The 17,889-nt window shown below is 34.3% G+C and overlaps 1 protein-coding gene across 1 annotated transcript in view; it reads right to left on the bottom strand.

Moving 5' to 3' along the window:
- Window positions 1-17,889, bottom strand: part of CPED1 (cadherin like and PC-esterase domain containing 1) — a 129,326-nt gene that overhangs the window by 2,386 nt on the left and 109,051 nt on the right. The window contains exons 18-21 of the mRNA XM_072399032.1: window positions 17,392-17,612; window positions 14,944-15,045; window positions 11,258-11,345; window positions 5,754-5,900 (exon numbers count right to left, since the gene is read on the bottom strand). Coding sequence (XP_072255133.1) covers window positions 5,754-5,900; window positions 11,258-11,345; window positions 14,944-15,045; window positions 17,392-17,612 — 558 coding nt within the window. The remainder of the gene's footprint in view (window positions 1-5,753; window positions 5,901-11,257; window positions 11,346-14,943; window positions 15,046-17,391; window positions 17,613-17,889) is intronic.

Raw genomic sequence — 17,889 nt, 5'->3', positions numbered from 1 at the left:
TGTTGCTTGATATTCTAACTTCGAATCAAGAGACATATATTGCAATCAGGGCTGAATTTACAGTTCATTCTCCTGTAGGCACCAATAGAAGGTTATGTACTTTTAAATATACCCAATTCTTGTGTCTCTTACTATGCCATTTGTAAAAAGCTATTAGTAGGATCTGTTACTGGAAAATAAGCATGCTGCTTGCTTTATGTTCAAAACTCCTCCTAACTGTAAACTCCTCCAGAATAGAGGACACAGAGAAAACAAGGCTTGTCTCCAACATTTTACAATTCTGGAAAGGAAACCTATTCACATTTGGTATAAATCATTAATAGTTTGTTAATGATACACAGTCTCGACAGACAGGCTTTTTTTTGTGGCAGAAGAGGCCATGAGGTGAGATGGTTCTGTCTGACTGTCAGAATTTTTTTTTCTGTACACTGAGCCAAGCGTGAGCAGCTCAGTGTATAGGCTCAGCATACTTTTGTACTAAGGTGCAGTAGCTCCTGTGCATGTACAAGAATTACATTATCCTATGGTAGATGCTATATGTAATTACTTTAATGTTTTTTTATGTTTTTGTCTTTTATGTAATATTTATTTTATCTTTTATTATGAGCTTCCCATGACAATTGAATATTTCTTCTGTATGCAGTGAATTGTGTATACATCTATGCAGTACCAGTGGCATGGCATCTATATATGCAAATAAGCATAAACAGAAAACATGCATGCTGCCTAAAAGAAAAGAAAAACAAATCTCAACACATAACTTTGTAGTAGTTCTTGTGATCATTTGTTGGCATGTAGTTGTCATTCTCTAAAGGTATGTAATCAGATATTCATATAATCAGCATGGTATTGTTTCCCTAAAGTCACTGAAATTTGTAGTGAGCCCACAGCTGCCATATCAATGTTTTAAATTACATTCCTGAATGGCCCACAAGTTACCCCCAACCCTCAACCACTACCAACTTGTAAACACCATTACTGCCAAATTACCTTGGACCTCATGATTTTACACTATGTGGATCCCTATATATAAGAAACTCTTCTATCCAATCATGACTGTTCTCTATTCTTTGTAGAATTTTGGAAACAGTCCATTTAATCAGTCTTGAAGTGAGCAAGTCTATCTAACAAGCTAACCATAATTATGGTTATAAATGCTGGCAAGCAGTAATGCTATTTATACAAATTATGCTGGAATTTGGTATGCAATCGTTGATACTGGTATTGCACCAGTTTTACTAAAATGAAAACAGATATTGTTTAGTATTTAATGATGTGCAAGTTTAATATGCAATTACTAATTCATATTGTGCTGCAAATTGAGGTGTAGTGAAGATATATATGTAGATGATGGTAATTGGATGACGATTCATGATTTCAAGCTGAAGATTTCTGGGCAAAATACAAAGTGTTATGTTTTGTACACTAATGGGCAGTATACCCGAACTGACATTTGCAGTTACCAAGAGTAATATAGGTAAGTAGAGTCTTTAAACAGATTTGTACCTCTGCCATAAATGAAAAAAAAGGGGTATAGCATATTTGCTGATTATAGCACATGCTTACCTGTGTGCAGGAGCCAGTGATCCTGCCATTGCCATGTCCTAGGAAGCTGTCATCTTCCCCACATCTTTATAGTGAACAATGGGCTCCATGAAGATCCTTTTTGTCCGCTGGATGACCATTGATGATGTAACTACATGCATACAAGGTTGAGCTCTGCACTACATGGCACATGCATCATGCAGGGTAAAGCTAGAACAGAAAGTCACCAGAAGCCAGGGCTTTATTTAATTTTATTATTATTATTTTTATTTTTAAAAAGTAAGGTGGCATGTTTCTTTTGTCAATTAGCTTTACTTCTTAAGGGCTTTTTTTTTAGACTTTAGGTCCTCCATAAAGTGCTACTATAAATGTATTACATTATGGAATTGCAGTCTGAGGATTCACTGTGTGGCAGAGCCAATTCAAACAGTGCAATGTTGATGGATTGATGAAGTGCACAATATTCCTGTAATATGACTGAGGTTTGGTGAACAATATTTTTCTGGAGGTACAGTAATACATTTTGCCAATACACCTGGTTTATTCTATATATGTACTGGAGAAACTTTAAATTTGTAAATAGTGTTCATTACATGATTTATATTGTTACCAAGATATGTATTGTGTTCCAGAAGAAGTGTGATCTACAATGGTTTACAGTTACGGTTTCAATAGAGTGGGAAAGTAATGAGAAACTTAAACAGGCCACTCTGGGGGCTCACCTAAGAAGAGGATTCCTCCCGTGGTTACTGTCCACCCCTTCCAGCATCCGTTTGGGGGGAGGACTTCGAGGGTCCTGTGTAGAGCTCTTGCAGTGGCGCTGGACCACCAGGGTTGTGCTGGGATTGAGGCACACCGGTAGCTGAGACTGCCGAGCTTGTAAAGGAGCCGGCTGCCTGTAAGGTGCAGCCTGCTCGACCCGTCACCACTAAAGCCACCTGGGACTGCAGCCAGTCCACTCCATGCACCTCTGCAGCTTCTCTAAGACATCTGAGCAATCAGTCACCCTAAACTTCACCTCTAAATTTTCCTGTATGTTCTTTCCTCTCCCCCTTCTTTCGCCTACCTTATCATCTCACCTCGACCCCTCCTTTACTGCCAACCCGCCTAATCACCCCATATCTGTTACTCCACCCTTCTTATCATTTTACCCCTTCTTGGCCATGCCTTCCCCCCCAACCATGTCCTGTGGCCCTACACAATTCTTTTTCTTTCTTGTACTGGGCCTACTTTTGTGTTGGAGCACAGTAAAAATATGTAGACATTGCACAATACAACCAAAAAAATATAGTTTATTATTGAATATGTTTCATAAAGTTGAATATGTTACTGTTAATTATCTTTCATTATTCATTATTATATTTTATTATATTCATTATTATATTTTTCATTATTACTTTCATCAGCTTGCAAACCCCCATCAAGTATATCATGATCAGCAAGTAATCTATCATCTATTGCCAAGTAACTCTAAAGGGCCTACTTATAAAGCAGTGAATCTGGCATTCACAAAAACATTCCCTGGTTAAGAATTTTCCAGATCTTTTTTCTTTTTTTAATGACAGCGATTGATTCTCCACCAGGGAATGTTTCAATGAATGTCAGATTCACTGTTTTATAAATAGACTCATAGCCTAAAATAATAGTAACATAAGAGTGTTTTTAATATATATGACTACAAATAAACATACCAGAGTTTTATTTTTAAGCAAAACTGCAAACACTTTTTGGCAATTTACATTTTATATATTAAACACATTAATCTTTTTCAATTTTACTTAAGATTCCAATTATGCAGAAATGCTGTCAAGTAAAAGAATTTTGTCCAGTATGGATCATCCAAAATGCATTTTTATCTCAGTCTCCTACTCATTACACACATTGAAAGAGACAAATTAAATCAATAAAGTTTTGTAGCAATAACTCGAACATGAAGCCAAATATGTGACTTTAGTAATAATTTAATTATCTGCTCTGAAAACAGTCATCTTCTAGTCAGATAATAATAATCTCAGCAGACCACAATTAAAATGCAGCTACAGATGATGGCTGTTTATAATTATTGTGAGCGAAATTGCCAATTTATTGTACTAGACATTATGCAGGAAGAGGTATTTAAGAACTGGAATATTGGATATAGGAGGTTATAGTATAATTGTAACTTAATACAGACATCTTTTTAACTATTCAGTAAGCATTCCCCTCTTCTTTTCATAAAATGAATGAATTCACATAATCCAGAAAAGTAGGATACATGCATAATCAAATTAAATGTTAAATTATTGAAACCTTATTTGATCTTTGTCCTAAAGGGAGAAGGAGTCATCGCACGGACTTATTCACTTGAGTATAATTGCCAACGTAAGCTACTTAACTTTGTACTCAATGGGGGTTTTTTTGCAGCTGGCAGTTGAAAATTGGAGACATGAAAAACTGAGCCTGAAATACTCTAGGTGAATACTCTGGTGATTTAATGAATGAAAGGCCAACCTTCCTCAATTTCTCTTTATAAAATATTCAGTTTTTTGGTCACATACATAACATGACTAACATTCCTACATTAATGGCAATGACAATATTAAGCAGCAGGATAGGTGGCATTGATGTAGGATCTGTGTGGTGAATGTGACCTCATCAAAGAAGTCCAGACTACAAATACATTTTTAGCATCCTGCAACTGTGTTTTTAGCATCCTGCAACTGTGTGTGCTAAACTGTGTAATTTATTGAAGGTTTATTTGCACTGATTCAGGCTCAGAAATTGACTTGCATATTGACATGACCATTAACAGTTTGCTCAATGTTAACTCTAATGATGCATCACTAAATCAGACATAGGTGGTCAGACTGGAAATAAGTGAATGAGCTTTCCAAATGTTCAAACAGTCTGTATGATCTGTTCACTAAAGATTGTGCATGATTTGTTTACAGAAGACTACTATTCAAAGTGGAAGTCTCCAATGACCACATAGGAAGTAAGTGAAGATCTCCACAATGGTGATACAAAAAAGCAATAAAAACCTCTCACCCCTCTGCTGTCTATCCAAAACTAAAATGTAATGTTTTCGCCAAAAGTCTCATTAGTACCCTCATATAAAGAAAGATTATGTATGTTTTGTTAAAGCGGCTAATTCATTTGCATTGGCTGCCTAAGGCACCATAACATATCAGAACAAGTGCATGATCCAATTTTACCAACATGGAGCAACACATGTTGGTAACACATGGAGCACCACAACACACAGTAGTTTTGTGATGCTTGGCAAAGCATGTGTGCTGGAAAAAATGTGTTGGGGGTACCATTTTGACTAAATACCACACACAATCACAATGCAGCAATATAAATGAGCCTTATATGATGTTCCTTCTGCAATAAAAAAACTGCAATGGCCAGATTTCATTTTTTTTAATACACTCACCTACCCTGTTCTGTCTGCATATGTAAAGCTCAGTGTTTTCGGGGAAATCACCTGCTCCTTTCTGCAATAAAGACCTGTCAGATCACTATTTTTTTTTTTAAAGCAGAACATTAGTTTTACTTTTTTTATTCTAATAGGAACTTTCCATCACAGTCCTTTCCAAATACAATAGTCACCAGGGCAGATAAAGAGGTGACATGGGAGGGGTGCGTATATCTAAAACTAAAAGCAAAGTTTGAGGCTCATTTAAACTTGATTTCACTTTTTTATCAGTTGCAGTTTTGCCAAATTTCTACATGTGTATTTTAGTCTTAATCCTATTTTCTTTAGAACTTTGTAGAATTTAGTCCCAAGAAAAGTGATGCAGATCCCAAAAGCATATTTGTTTAACTTTTTGCATATAGGAATTGAATCTCGTGCTAGAGTGGAATGCCAGTGATCTTTTACTTTTAATCAAATAGAGGACAAAAATACTTTTGGTTGGTCCACCTCCATGTTTTTCCCAGAAAAGGTTTACTTTTAATGTAGGTAAGAATCCTCCCCAGGAAAGTGTACACAAAAAGCATACAAAATGTATGTAATGCAGAGAAATTAACTTTACCACCAGATGTAGAATCTTTACTTGCCATGCGACTGTCATTTTTTTTAGTTTGACTCGACTAAAAGGAGCCTAACAATGGGTTGTAGAAGCATGCAGAGAGAAATATTATACAGTCATCATATTAGGTGGGCATGTAGATTAGTAGTGTTTAAATATGTATTTAATTATTTCTGTATTCTGTATGCATACCTCATGATAGTGGCATCCACATTTCCCACTTAAGAATTCCTTATATCGTCCCATAGTGATACTAAATGTATCCACCACTTCATATCCATAATGTGCAGCAGTCTTCAGGATTAGTGTGTTTTCTTCAGACAGCTGCCGTACCTGCACCTGTGTATAAAAGTTAGATAAATACATGTGTTTATACTGACAACATTTACTCTGATATAAAACATCAACTGATCCCGCATAGTAGCTTAGTTAAAAAGATTAAAAAAGTCACCATCAAGTTTCAGCTAATATATCAATGTTTTTAGACTGTTGGTGCAGAAGAAGGCCAAAACCTCAAGAAGCAGCTGCCAATTTATCATCAAATTGGAAAATGTATTCTTGAGTTTGGTTGCAAATGTATACAAGCATCTGCTAAGAATTTCCCTTAAGGGGGGTGTATATTATTTTTGTACACATTTTCTTTCTTTTTTTATTATTCTCAAAAGTAAAGTTGGAACAAATGCTAAAATATGTTGTATTACTATAGTAAAATGTAATATTGTAAATTATTAGTTCATATTTGTCACATAAATCCAAGTCAATGTAATCTAAACCTTTGCGACCACAGCGAATTTTGGTATGCACTGTTTTACTTACAGCAAATTTTTAACCACGTTGCAGGCCTAAAACATTTTTTGACTGTTTTATGTACATAGCAGGCCTTTATTTAGGAATTTGTTTCTTTTTTATTATAACATAAATATACATTTTATAATAGGTATATGAATGTGTATATATGTATATAGGTTATTTTCTCTTATTTATCCAGAGCAACAAGGACAGCAAATATGTGTAGATTTCGGTACTTATGTCAGCACTGTGTTGTGTTGTAGGCACAATAACTGTACAGTACAAAAGCTGTAGTTGACTGGTCTGGGAAAAGCTTAACATACAGCAGAATCATTGCAAAATGGTGATTAAAAGCAAAATACAAAATGTCAATAGTATAAAAACTGCTAGAACACATAAATTCGGAGGTAAACTAAAATGACAGTCTTTATTCTTATAAATTTTACAAGCAGGGAGATGTCTAATACATAACTGATGTTGTGTGTATGAATGTACATTATGTGTGTTAGCGAGAAATTGTGTTTTTACTAATTAATGATTTTATTAGATTTTGCCTTCTGTTTCAAACATTTTCACTTATTTTGTTTTTTTCAATGTATTACTATGACAAAGAGGCTTTTAAGCTACAGCAATGGTAGGTTTATTTAGGAATACTTTAGACTCCTGATGTCTCCCTTCGCACTAGTACTATCAGATCAAGAACATTTTGAAGAACAGATTCCTTGATCTGCTTCTACAACTGGCAGCTGTGTTAGAATCTAAAACACTTCCAAGTTCACTCTTAGCGGAGAAGATTAAGAGTGACCTAGCCTACTCTTTTTAAAGTTAGGTCGAACACATTTCTCCCCTGCCCATGTTTTCTGGAAAATCTTTTCTTTCAAAGTTGTTGCAACAGAGTTCCAGTTCTTTTAGTAACACACCATGACAAGTTTAGAAGCAGCCTGCACATTTGCTAATTTGTCGCCTAATTCCCCAACACAGAGTTTTTATTTTGAGTCATTAGCAATGGTGTCAGGACACAGCCTGGAGACACCAGATGTTAGAACAAACACCCCAAAATGTCCACAACATTAGGATTTCACACCATAAAAAGTTATATAGAATTATGGACTGCTTTACTAGCTTCGAGCATGCATCTCTACTGCTCGCAGCTTACTTCTATGCCAATTCAGAGTATTCCAGGTAAAAAAATTCTCCTAATTTTCCACTGTAAATTTACATTTTTAAGCTCAAACTATCTGTAAATAATAAAAGTACAATTCTTACTTGCCAAAAAAACAAGTAAACATGGAGATTATAGATCCAGTTAAGGAGGAATTTGTTCTTCAATCTTCTTTCATCCTGGTTAACCTGAACCCTTACTCTTCTATTAAAATATCAGCATGGCCAGCCCGGGGAGAGTGGGTTGGCTCCATTCCACAACAAACTGAGAAGCATATAGAAGTGATTGAGTGGTTGTATAGCTATGTAGTTGCCCATATGATTTTTACATTACAAATGGCAAGGAGATTGCCTAACACACCCCTTTGCAGCCACAGCGACACAGTTATGACCTTTCATTACCCCTACATAGTAAAATTACGAGGGTGGTGGTGGAAAAGGTAGCCATGCATAGTATTTGATAACTAAGTGGTTAATGATCACATCTTATAGGCCATCACCGAGTCTGCAGTTTTCTCCTGAAGATAGGGTTTATTTATTAAACAATAGTGATAGTTCAGTTAAAATATGAAAGTTAACTTAGCTAAGCCTAATAAATAAAGAGGTTCTCTGTATTCATCCAATTAAGTGCAAGCAAAAATCCCTTTTTAATTTGCATACAGGTTCACAGCTGGGAACATATATCAGATTGGGTACCAGGATAATGCTAAATAAGAGATGAAGGTCTGAAATACAGTACATGTTTATGAGGCTCTTTTACTGATATATGGGTTAAATAGACTTTTGCATTTTAAGTAATGTATTACCTAGCTAAAGGATGCTATAACTACTGTAAATATATCATGGAAACAGTATTATAAGTCACACAGCTGCAGTTCTATCTGGATAGATGTTTACAACATATTTAGAAATGTGGTTTCAACTTCTAAACATAACGTAGTTTGTGATCTCATCTAAATGGGGCATTTGGAACTTCACAGTTGACTCATCATGGGTTCCAGCATGCTCCTAATGTTCTTATTTGATGTTGATATTTATGTTAAATCTCGTCTTTTCATGACATCCTTTACAATATCTAACAACACATTTACAAATTACAATATTGGTGAGGACTTATCAAATACTCTCAAACTAATTAAAATGTAATTCATATTTATTATTTTTAATTTTCTATTCAAGAACCTGTCATATGTGTATATGAATGCGGATATAAAAGTTTAGTTTAACTAATTAGAAACTATTTGTTGTTTATTCTGGTTACACTCTTTAAAATGATTTACATTACACAAATAAGGTTCTAATGTTTTTAATGTTCCAAATACACTAGATATGCTTTGCAATCTAAAAAATAGTTCATATCAATTTACCATGAACTACATGTATGTGCAATGTATTATTACATACATTATAAACATATGCAAATTGACCTCATTTGTCCTTAATCTCTGTAAACACTATTTTACATAACTGTTCTTATGATGTAAAAACAACACTATCAAATTGGGTCCTGTTCATGGTATGGAATACTCCATGTGTATGTAATAAGTAACCATGGGCTCTAGTTGATAGCATCTTCAGCATACATTGATATAAATACAATTTAACATGAGCTACTGCCAATGAATACATTCTAGTATGGACATACAAAAGCTAACAGAATACTTCTCTTACACAGCCTGCACTGTTTAAATTAAAGTCATTCAACACAATGGAAGGATATTTTGTGTGTTTATTGTGTGGTTGTTTGGTCATACTGAGCAGACAGTGTCAGGAATGTGTTTGCAAGTCACCTTGGATATGTTATGTGAGCATTCTGAGTCCACATGGACCACAGCCAGTGCTGCACATATGGGGAGAGTTATGCAGTAATGTTATAAAACTTAAGCTTGCTGTGCAATACAAAGCAATTATTTCATTTTCAGGTGATGACTCTACTGTCAAGTGTTAACTCTTTCACTCATAAGGACCAGTATTGGAACAGACATTCCTGTAGAAATGCTAGATAGTTTGACTAATGTTTAGGTACTGTGCTAGGGTAAAGCATATGGATTAGATTACTACTGACTTGTAAGCAGACCTATATTTTATATTGAAATGTACAAAAACATGATAATGTATAGCTTTAGATTTAGGGCACTTCATGGTTTCTATTATCTGCAGCAAAACGTATAAAACTAGAGATGTTTGGATAAAATTTTGGTGTTCTCAGTTAACTTTCTGGGGCATTTTTTATTATAAACTGAGTGATAGCCTGGTTTAAGGCAGTGCAACCAATCAGATAAAAGACCTTAAAAGTTTTGTGTGGCCATCTAATAGAAAACATGTTAATGGGATTAGCACAACAGTTTCTTTGCAGTACACTGGTAAATATATTCCTTCTATTATTCTGAACTTTATATGTTATACAAATTTTGCTTGTGTTAGGATACTTTTTACAAGCCATAATTAAGATTGTATGTATAGTGTATTTAATGTTTCTGTGTTGTTTGAGGAGGACTGTAATGCGCCTGGGCACACAAACCAACCAACTCCAGATATCCTTGAATCAGGTTTATTCAAAACAGCACAGCACAGCAAGGGTTAATTTCAATCAAGCAAGGTACAGAAGGATAAGGCAAATGCAGGTCAGTAACAATTGGCGTCCCCCTCTGTGGCTGGGAACCCCAGGGACACCGCGGGCTCGCAGGGCGGGTAAGTTCCTTACAAGGACATCTTGGAAGAAAACCACACTATTATCCGACACACCAAAGTGCCTAAGCAATGTGTGACCCCCCAGTCCTAGCTTGGGGCATATATATATATATATATATAAATGTCTTGGAGGTACATCTTTTTTTTTCGAGTTGTAATTTCCTATGAAGTCACAGCTGGAAGAAGACAGCTACAAGATGTCTCTACCCATTAATAAGTATATCAGAGTGAGATTTGTGTCACCATTTTACTGCTAAATCATCTACCCTTCCATCTGGCTAATGTCAATAAATCCCGGTATTGTGAGTATAACAACTAGGCTGATACTATGGTAATATTTACATAGTGATTTGCGTGTTGTTGATTTTGGTTTATTAGCATTATTTTACACAGCCACCCTTCCATATAATTTTACATTTTTATTCTCATTGGCATTCCTGTATATATTTATTCTGTTATAGAGTTTTTCTCTGTACATCAAAGATATACTAGTCTGTATACTGTGGCCAGTGGTAATCCGTCAGTTAACACTATCCTGTTTATATTAGAAATGCAGTAGTTGTTAAAGTTAGTAATTTAAAAAGACAAGACACTGCATAAGGACTAGTTTTCAATCTAAAAAATGACCAATAATTAACTTTAAATGGTTACAAATATTTGTGTTTACGTGCATATTTTCCCCTTAAAAGGTGTTGGTTATTTTTGTAATATGGGACATCTTCTGATAATAAATAAAGTTGATCTAATGCTAAAGAAATCAGAACGTTTCTTTCATCTTTTATGCTAAACCAATATTAAAAATGGCAAATGTGGCATAATTTGAATTTAAGAACAAAACCCCAGTGTAATTGTCCTCATTCCCTTTTGAAAAGATAAAAAATTATGGACCTCAGGTCATGGTTTATCTAACTTAACACATTCTCAATAACATATCCCTAAAGTGCACCATCCCAGGAAGGAATGTTTATTACATACATTATATACATATATAGACATAGATATAAATATTCCAAGCATAATTAGAGCAATAGTATATAATAGTAATTATTACTTACAGGTGATAGTGAGCGAATACCACGCACTGGCAGATGGAAACCCATTCCTATAGATTTTATGATTACCAAAATAGCAGACAGATTTTTTCTGAAAAAGAAAGAATGCTTTAACTGGAAAATTATTATCAGTTCTTTTGACATTTGGAAATGTCAGCACATTGTTTACTTGAAATATCTTTCAGGTATCAGAAAATTCATGTTGAAAATGAATGTAACTACAGCTCGATGTACTCTAGGGATTTCGGTATGTTAAAGAATGTTTCAATGAAGAAGAAGAAAGGGGGACAACGTAATAGGAATAATGGTCAAATAAGAAACAAGACAGAAAAAATTGTAGTGTTCCTTTACATTAGTGACAATTAGACATTGCTGTTCAATCATCATGATGATCATTGGAGAAATTACCCCTACATGTGTAGACAATGTAGTGCCCCTTTATACTAATGATCCATGTAGAGGTGACCCCTATATTGGGTTTCAGTGGAATAATTATTCATCTAGCTTATTAAATGTGGTAAAAATTCATTTGAAAAAACTACTCAATCATGTTCAAGAATATGCTAAGGAAACACAAGTATTGCTTGCACATGATTGGATGTTTGAAGTCATGACAGCCACATTGTCAGACCTGTTTGAGAAAGTTGGTGTTTTTTGTTTTCCACAGGCAAGAGGAGGGGATTTTTTAAGTCTTCCCTCCCAAATATTCATACTGTTCATTAATATATTTACAAATAATAATCTAGTAATATTTTGATAGGTAAGTGGGGGAGAGGTGCTGGAATTAATACAATATATACAAGATATTTATGATAGATTCTTGTAGTAGCTAGGTTCAAGTAGCTTGGCAAATATGGTTAAGCAGTGTGCAAATGAAATAAAAAAGTACAGTTTTGCTTGCATGTATTCAGAAGTGAACATGACTATACTTTATTCAGTATACTAAATATGTATATACAACATGAACATTCTCTACTCCTTTAATAAGTTACCACACTCTTTGAAAGAGTAAGGACATTTAGGTCCATAGCCTAATTTTTAGACTTAAATTGACTAAGACTTCTGGAAGCACATACAAGTACAGGAAAGCACACAACTTCATACGAATTCAGGTGAATTCATAGGGTTTAAAATGGACAGGGAACCTTAATTAGATTTTTAAGTGAGATAATTAAATGTGTAGCATGGTCAAATAGCTGAAATGGTATTTGCTTTTCCCTTTGAATAAGAAAGTTTTTTTCTTTTAAAAATAAAGGTTAATTTATTATAGCTAGGTCCAGGATAATTCACAAGGACTGGTCATGACATAAATACAGCACCGGGGTCCCAGGTTCAAATCTCAGCCAGGACACCATTTGCACAGAGTTAGTATTTTCTCCCTGTGTTTGCATTGGTTTTCTCCTTGTTCTCTAGTTTCCTCCCACTTTCCAAATGTAGGTATGGTAATTGGCTTGCCCCCAGAATTTGGCTCTAGGTAATGCTATTGGCATTAGAGTACGATAGGGACATAAGATTGTGAGCACGTTTGAGGGACAGTTACTGACATGACATTGGATTTTGTAAATCAATTTCAAATATGTTGGTGCTTTATAAATGCAAGGTAATAATGATAAAAAGTAATAATTATTGCCCAGCCTGAACTGTGCACTACTACTGAAAAAATCTAGGACAGCAGGGAACGAAGAATTAATTTTATCCTTATGCCGAAAAATGAAGGATCTTCCTAATGACTTTGCTAATGTAAAAACCCCTCTACAGCTGTTCAGCAGAAGGCCCTTGCTGCCATAGTGGGTCTAGATTCCCAAACTAAACAAAACCAAAGTAAACCCAATCATTAACAATCAGGGCAGTAGGTTCTTTGTTCTAAGACAAATACACCTTAAAATGAAAATGATTGTAATGGAAATTCTTACCATGTTACATGAGCTCATTTAATGTAATCTTTGATAGCCAAACAAACTATAACATAGCACATCATACAAGCAATGCATTAGAGGGCATTAAACAGTATTGAAATCCAAGTCCAGGAAAGCATAATTACATAAATTTTTTGGAATACTTTCTTTTACTGAAATCATCCATGACTGGCACCTGGGTGTTTCCTGTCTGTAATCTACTGATTGCTGCATTTTCCGTCTTCCTTTTCACAGTCTTATTATATGACACATTCCTGCATCATTTGGTTGAATGGCATTTCCGCAAAATACTTATTAACCTTAATAGACCTTCTAATTATGTCTCTCCTGAACTCATATCCTATCACAATATATTGACTTCACCAGCATAGTCATAGGTAATGTTTGCATACAAATTACAGTATATGCCTGCATTATTGCATACATAAAATCAAGTTGAAATTCATGAAAAACATTCTAAATATATTGTTTGTGGTTTCAGTGAAATAATTTCATCAATTTTTACAAATACTTCACATACAAAATGAACCTTATTATCAATGCAAATAACGTTTGCTGAAATTAGCTTTCACTAGTTTGAATATTGTATTTTTGTAAGATTTTTTTGATTGGTTGTTATTAGTTACAAATTATGTTAGTTTGGAAGCTAGCATGTGTTGCCAAAGTTGACTAAATAATGCCCTTCTACTATGTTTCTACTGTATATTGAAATCAATTATTCAGGCATCTGGTTGTTATTGCAAATATTCTTTTATTTCTTGCTGTTGCTGGGATTTATGTTAATTGTTCTTTAAAATATACATCACACTGTAATTATGTAAAATGTATGTGCCTAATCTTAACCACAAAGTAAGCCTATTGCACATAGGGGCAAAACAAGAGTGTTAATTTAATCTCCTATCCCTCCCCAGTACATACATTCCTTTTTCTCCAACATCCTGTTCAGTGTCCAGAGCCAAACAAAATATCCATTACATTTGGGTATGGAGAAGAATGTAAGTGACTCCACGTGACAGCGCTGGACCAATCACCAGTGTCACACATATTCCCGTGTTAGCTATTACTCCAGGTACGCATGGCTTACACACAGATTTTCTTTATCCAGGGCCTATATGTGTAGGTAGATTGTTTTTACAGTTTATGCTAAAAAGGGCATTAAAACCCTAATAAATTAGATAGTTGCTGTCTATTTACCATTGGTAACATTTTCCTTCATTTCCTATCCCACGGATGTAACAGGATCTAGGTGGGGTAGTTTAGATAGTTTAGATCCCCAGAACAAGTGCTTCCATCACAAGATAATTTTTATCTCTTGTTTTGGAGACAACCCAAACATTTGATAATTTCCTTACTTTCTGTTTGGGTAATGATGATGATCACCAGGAGAGTGAGCTATCTCTTCAATGGAACACAGACAGTGATGGAAACTTGAAGATCTTTCCTGTTCAACGTATTTAGACCTAATCCAATTAGAAAGTACTGATAAATACTGTGGATTCTGCCTTACAATTGGACAGTTCCTGGCTTACTGTAAAAGCTGAAAATGCTACCTTGGTTGCATTGATAACCCAAGCATTAATGTCAGCTGTGCCCGAGTTTTTCCCAGTTTGACTACAGAACCCCCCATCTCATCACCATAACACTGGGGAAGATAGGAGTGTTTACTGGACAACTAATTACCCTTTTATGTTCATTTGTGATCACTTAAAATGCATGTTTTTAAATGAATAAACCATTATCTCATCAAAAGACCACTGATAATAGGAACATTACTTTTCCAATACACTGTGTATAATTTTCAGATGATCTGAATTAAGCCATTGTACTCCTCCTACAACCAGTACAGTCCGGTTTGTGTTCTCAAGAGGATGGGACCTGAAGTAGAGAATACATTAATTTTAAAACAATACATAAAAAGGCTGAGCATGTTTTTATTAATAAAACATTTCCAATGTCAAACATTATTCATCATATACAATAAAAAATTCTAATGCTAAACCAAACTTAAAATGTATTATATAAAAAATATATGACATTAAATCAATATATAATGCAAATGGTACATATTCAATTTCTCAAAATAAATAATTATCTTTACAAATATATGTGACATACATATGTTGTTAGGATATGTAGTTTTTTTTATAGAAAAATATGTAGATATGTGGGCTTTATTAACCATTTAAAAAAAAAACCTTTTTGAGAAGAAAGTGTATGTTGCCCCACATAGATCTTGTGTAAAACATTTGTCTTTCCATGACCACTGCATAGTTCTCATATCCTGCGAACATGAGAACTACTAAATGAATATTTAAAATGGCATCCAGACTAACATTATTTAGTAGGAGTTCAATAATAAAATTGCAATAATAAAAATAATGTAAATGACAATTCCTTATCTAGCATATTCTTATCTAAAAAGCACCCCAAATTAACAACGAGAATAAAAATAAATGTTCATTACAAGTTATATCACTTCCATAGTTACACGCAATAAACATTGGGGAACATATCTGTTCATGAGCAGCAGAATGCCATTAAAAAAGAATACTGAACACTCCCAAGTTCACATTGAATTTATTATTTTAGTTTTCAAGCTGACCCTTAAATAAACAGTTTCTGTCTTGAGATATATATTAAGGTGGGGGTGGGCCACTCCTTAGGAATTCATCAGAGGATATATTATCAAACATGATGATTTTAAAAGAAAGGGAACACAAGTAAAATAAACTAATCCAAGTCAACTATTCATCTAAACCCAATACATATTATTACACAATAACTTATTTAAATAATAAATGTAGCCCTAAAATACAAAACAGAAAACAGTACCTGCCCATGGACATCCATTGTGACAACGTATTGCCAGTTTAAAAAAAAAGATGATAAATTCATCAATGCTTTTTTAAAGTGGCAAAAAGCAAGTGAATTGGGGTCAAGATGTGATAAAGATGTGATTTTAATAAAAAGTAACAATCCTTTCAGCTTATTGATCATTTTAAAAATACAGTAAACCGAAAAATGTGGTATTGGTGTAGAAATAATGCAAAAAACATGTTTGTTGTTTAAAAAATTACCCCTATTATTTCATAAGTTGTCTCTTCACTAAATACATCGACCAAAAGGACCCAACAACCCTTCTATTTAATACATGACTCTTCTAACATGATCAATAAAACTGCTTACAATAATTTCGATAGGGATTTGACTTTAAAATTAAAAGATATCACACTAATCAGTTTTGGTTTTTAACAAATTGCTCCTGTTACCTTTAGAGACAGAGACATATTACCTAAAGGTGGAAATACAATAACAGCATGAGTATTCTTACTCAAGGAAGGACATCTCGGAAAAAAATATTATCCTACAAAAAAACATTTCTGTTTAGAAAAGACATCCCAGATGTTCCACAATGTTTCTCAGACAGTGTTCTGTTTTTTGGATAAATCCCTGAACTCTTTGGCAAAATGCTATGGTTCCAGGCAACAGATTTTATAAACCAAATATCCCAACCGTGAAATATAGTGGGGAATATTATGTTTTTTTTAGATGATCTGTTGTCCCAGGAATTGAACAGCTCACAGTTACAGTAAACAATTGATTCAAAATGGAATCAAAAAGATAAAAGCTGATTAATGTGACATACATGATAAGAAGTAGTAACCCAACCACAATATGAAGGAAAAACATTTGTATTCTAGAATTACTTTAACCCATATCAAATGCTTTGGTTAGAAGAAAGGTGAAGTCATGAAAGGAATCCCAATGATATCAACAAACCAGATGATTACCAAACTTTGTTGTTGGCTTAAAACTACAATTTAGCTTAACAAAGCTTTTACACTTTTAGTGGTCCTTTTTCATTGTTTAAGCAGCCCTGAGCAGTCAGTTTACAACAGAATGGCCCTTATTTATTAAAGCTGTCCAAGACTGGAGAAGATAGGCTAACATGGGAAAACCTGGGTGATTCAACAAACCTGTATTGATTTCTTAAAAATGATTTGCTATTAGTTGGTAAATCTTTTCAATCCTGGACCAGATCCATTCTAGGTTTGCTAGATTACCCAGGTTCTCCCTATCCTGGCCTATCCTCTCCAGATATGAACATATTTCATAAATAAAGCCCATTAGGTTCATACTTTACAGTCCAGAGCAAAAATTTTGATCCAGTCTTTTCATTCAGTCATTTTAAGAAGTATTATCAAAACATATATGTTGTACCTTTCAAGGAGATGCTCTAATGCGTCCTCAAATGTTGGGCGTTTTTTGGCATCAATCCAAAATTGTGGATAGTAGGAATAACTAATATTTGTTCTTCCATAATTTACATTATCAAAAAGTTTCATGCCATGTGTTTTCTGCCACTCCTGTAGTGTCCCATTTACTCTTTCTGTCAGGTAATACATCATGCCTCTATTGGTGGAATCTCCAATGAAAAGGATCTGACAAAAAATACAAATTATTAGCATTAGATCATTAGTACATCAATGTACAGTTATTATCACATGTCTAGTAGAAACTGGTTACCAACAAATGGTATTTGGACATGCAGTCATAGTATGGTGATACTACATCAAGTTCATACAAATCTATATTGAATAATACACATAACAGTAACAGACCCAAACCTTTGGAGATTGAAATTAAAGGTACCAAACCTGCAAATTAACAATGCTGGATAATGCTTGGCAATGCCTGAATAAATCTAAAATATAAACA

The sequence above is a fragment of the Pyxicephalus adspersus genome, chromosome 2 (assembly GCF_032062135.1).
Source record: "Pyxicephalus adspersus chromosome 2, UCB_Pads_2.0, whole genome shotgun sequence".
In the NCBI taxonomy this organism is placed as follows: domain Eukaryota; kingdom Metazoa; phylum Chordata; class Amphibia; order Anura; family Pyxicephalidae; genus Pyxicephalus; species Pyxicephalus adspersus.
This window is presented reverse-complemented; position numbering and strand designations above follow the sequence as displayed.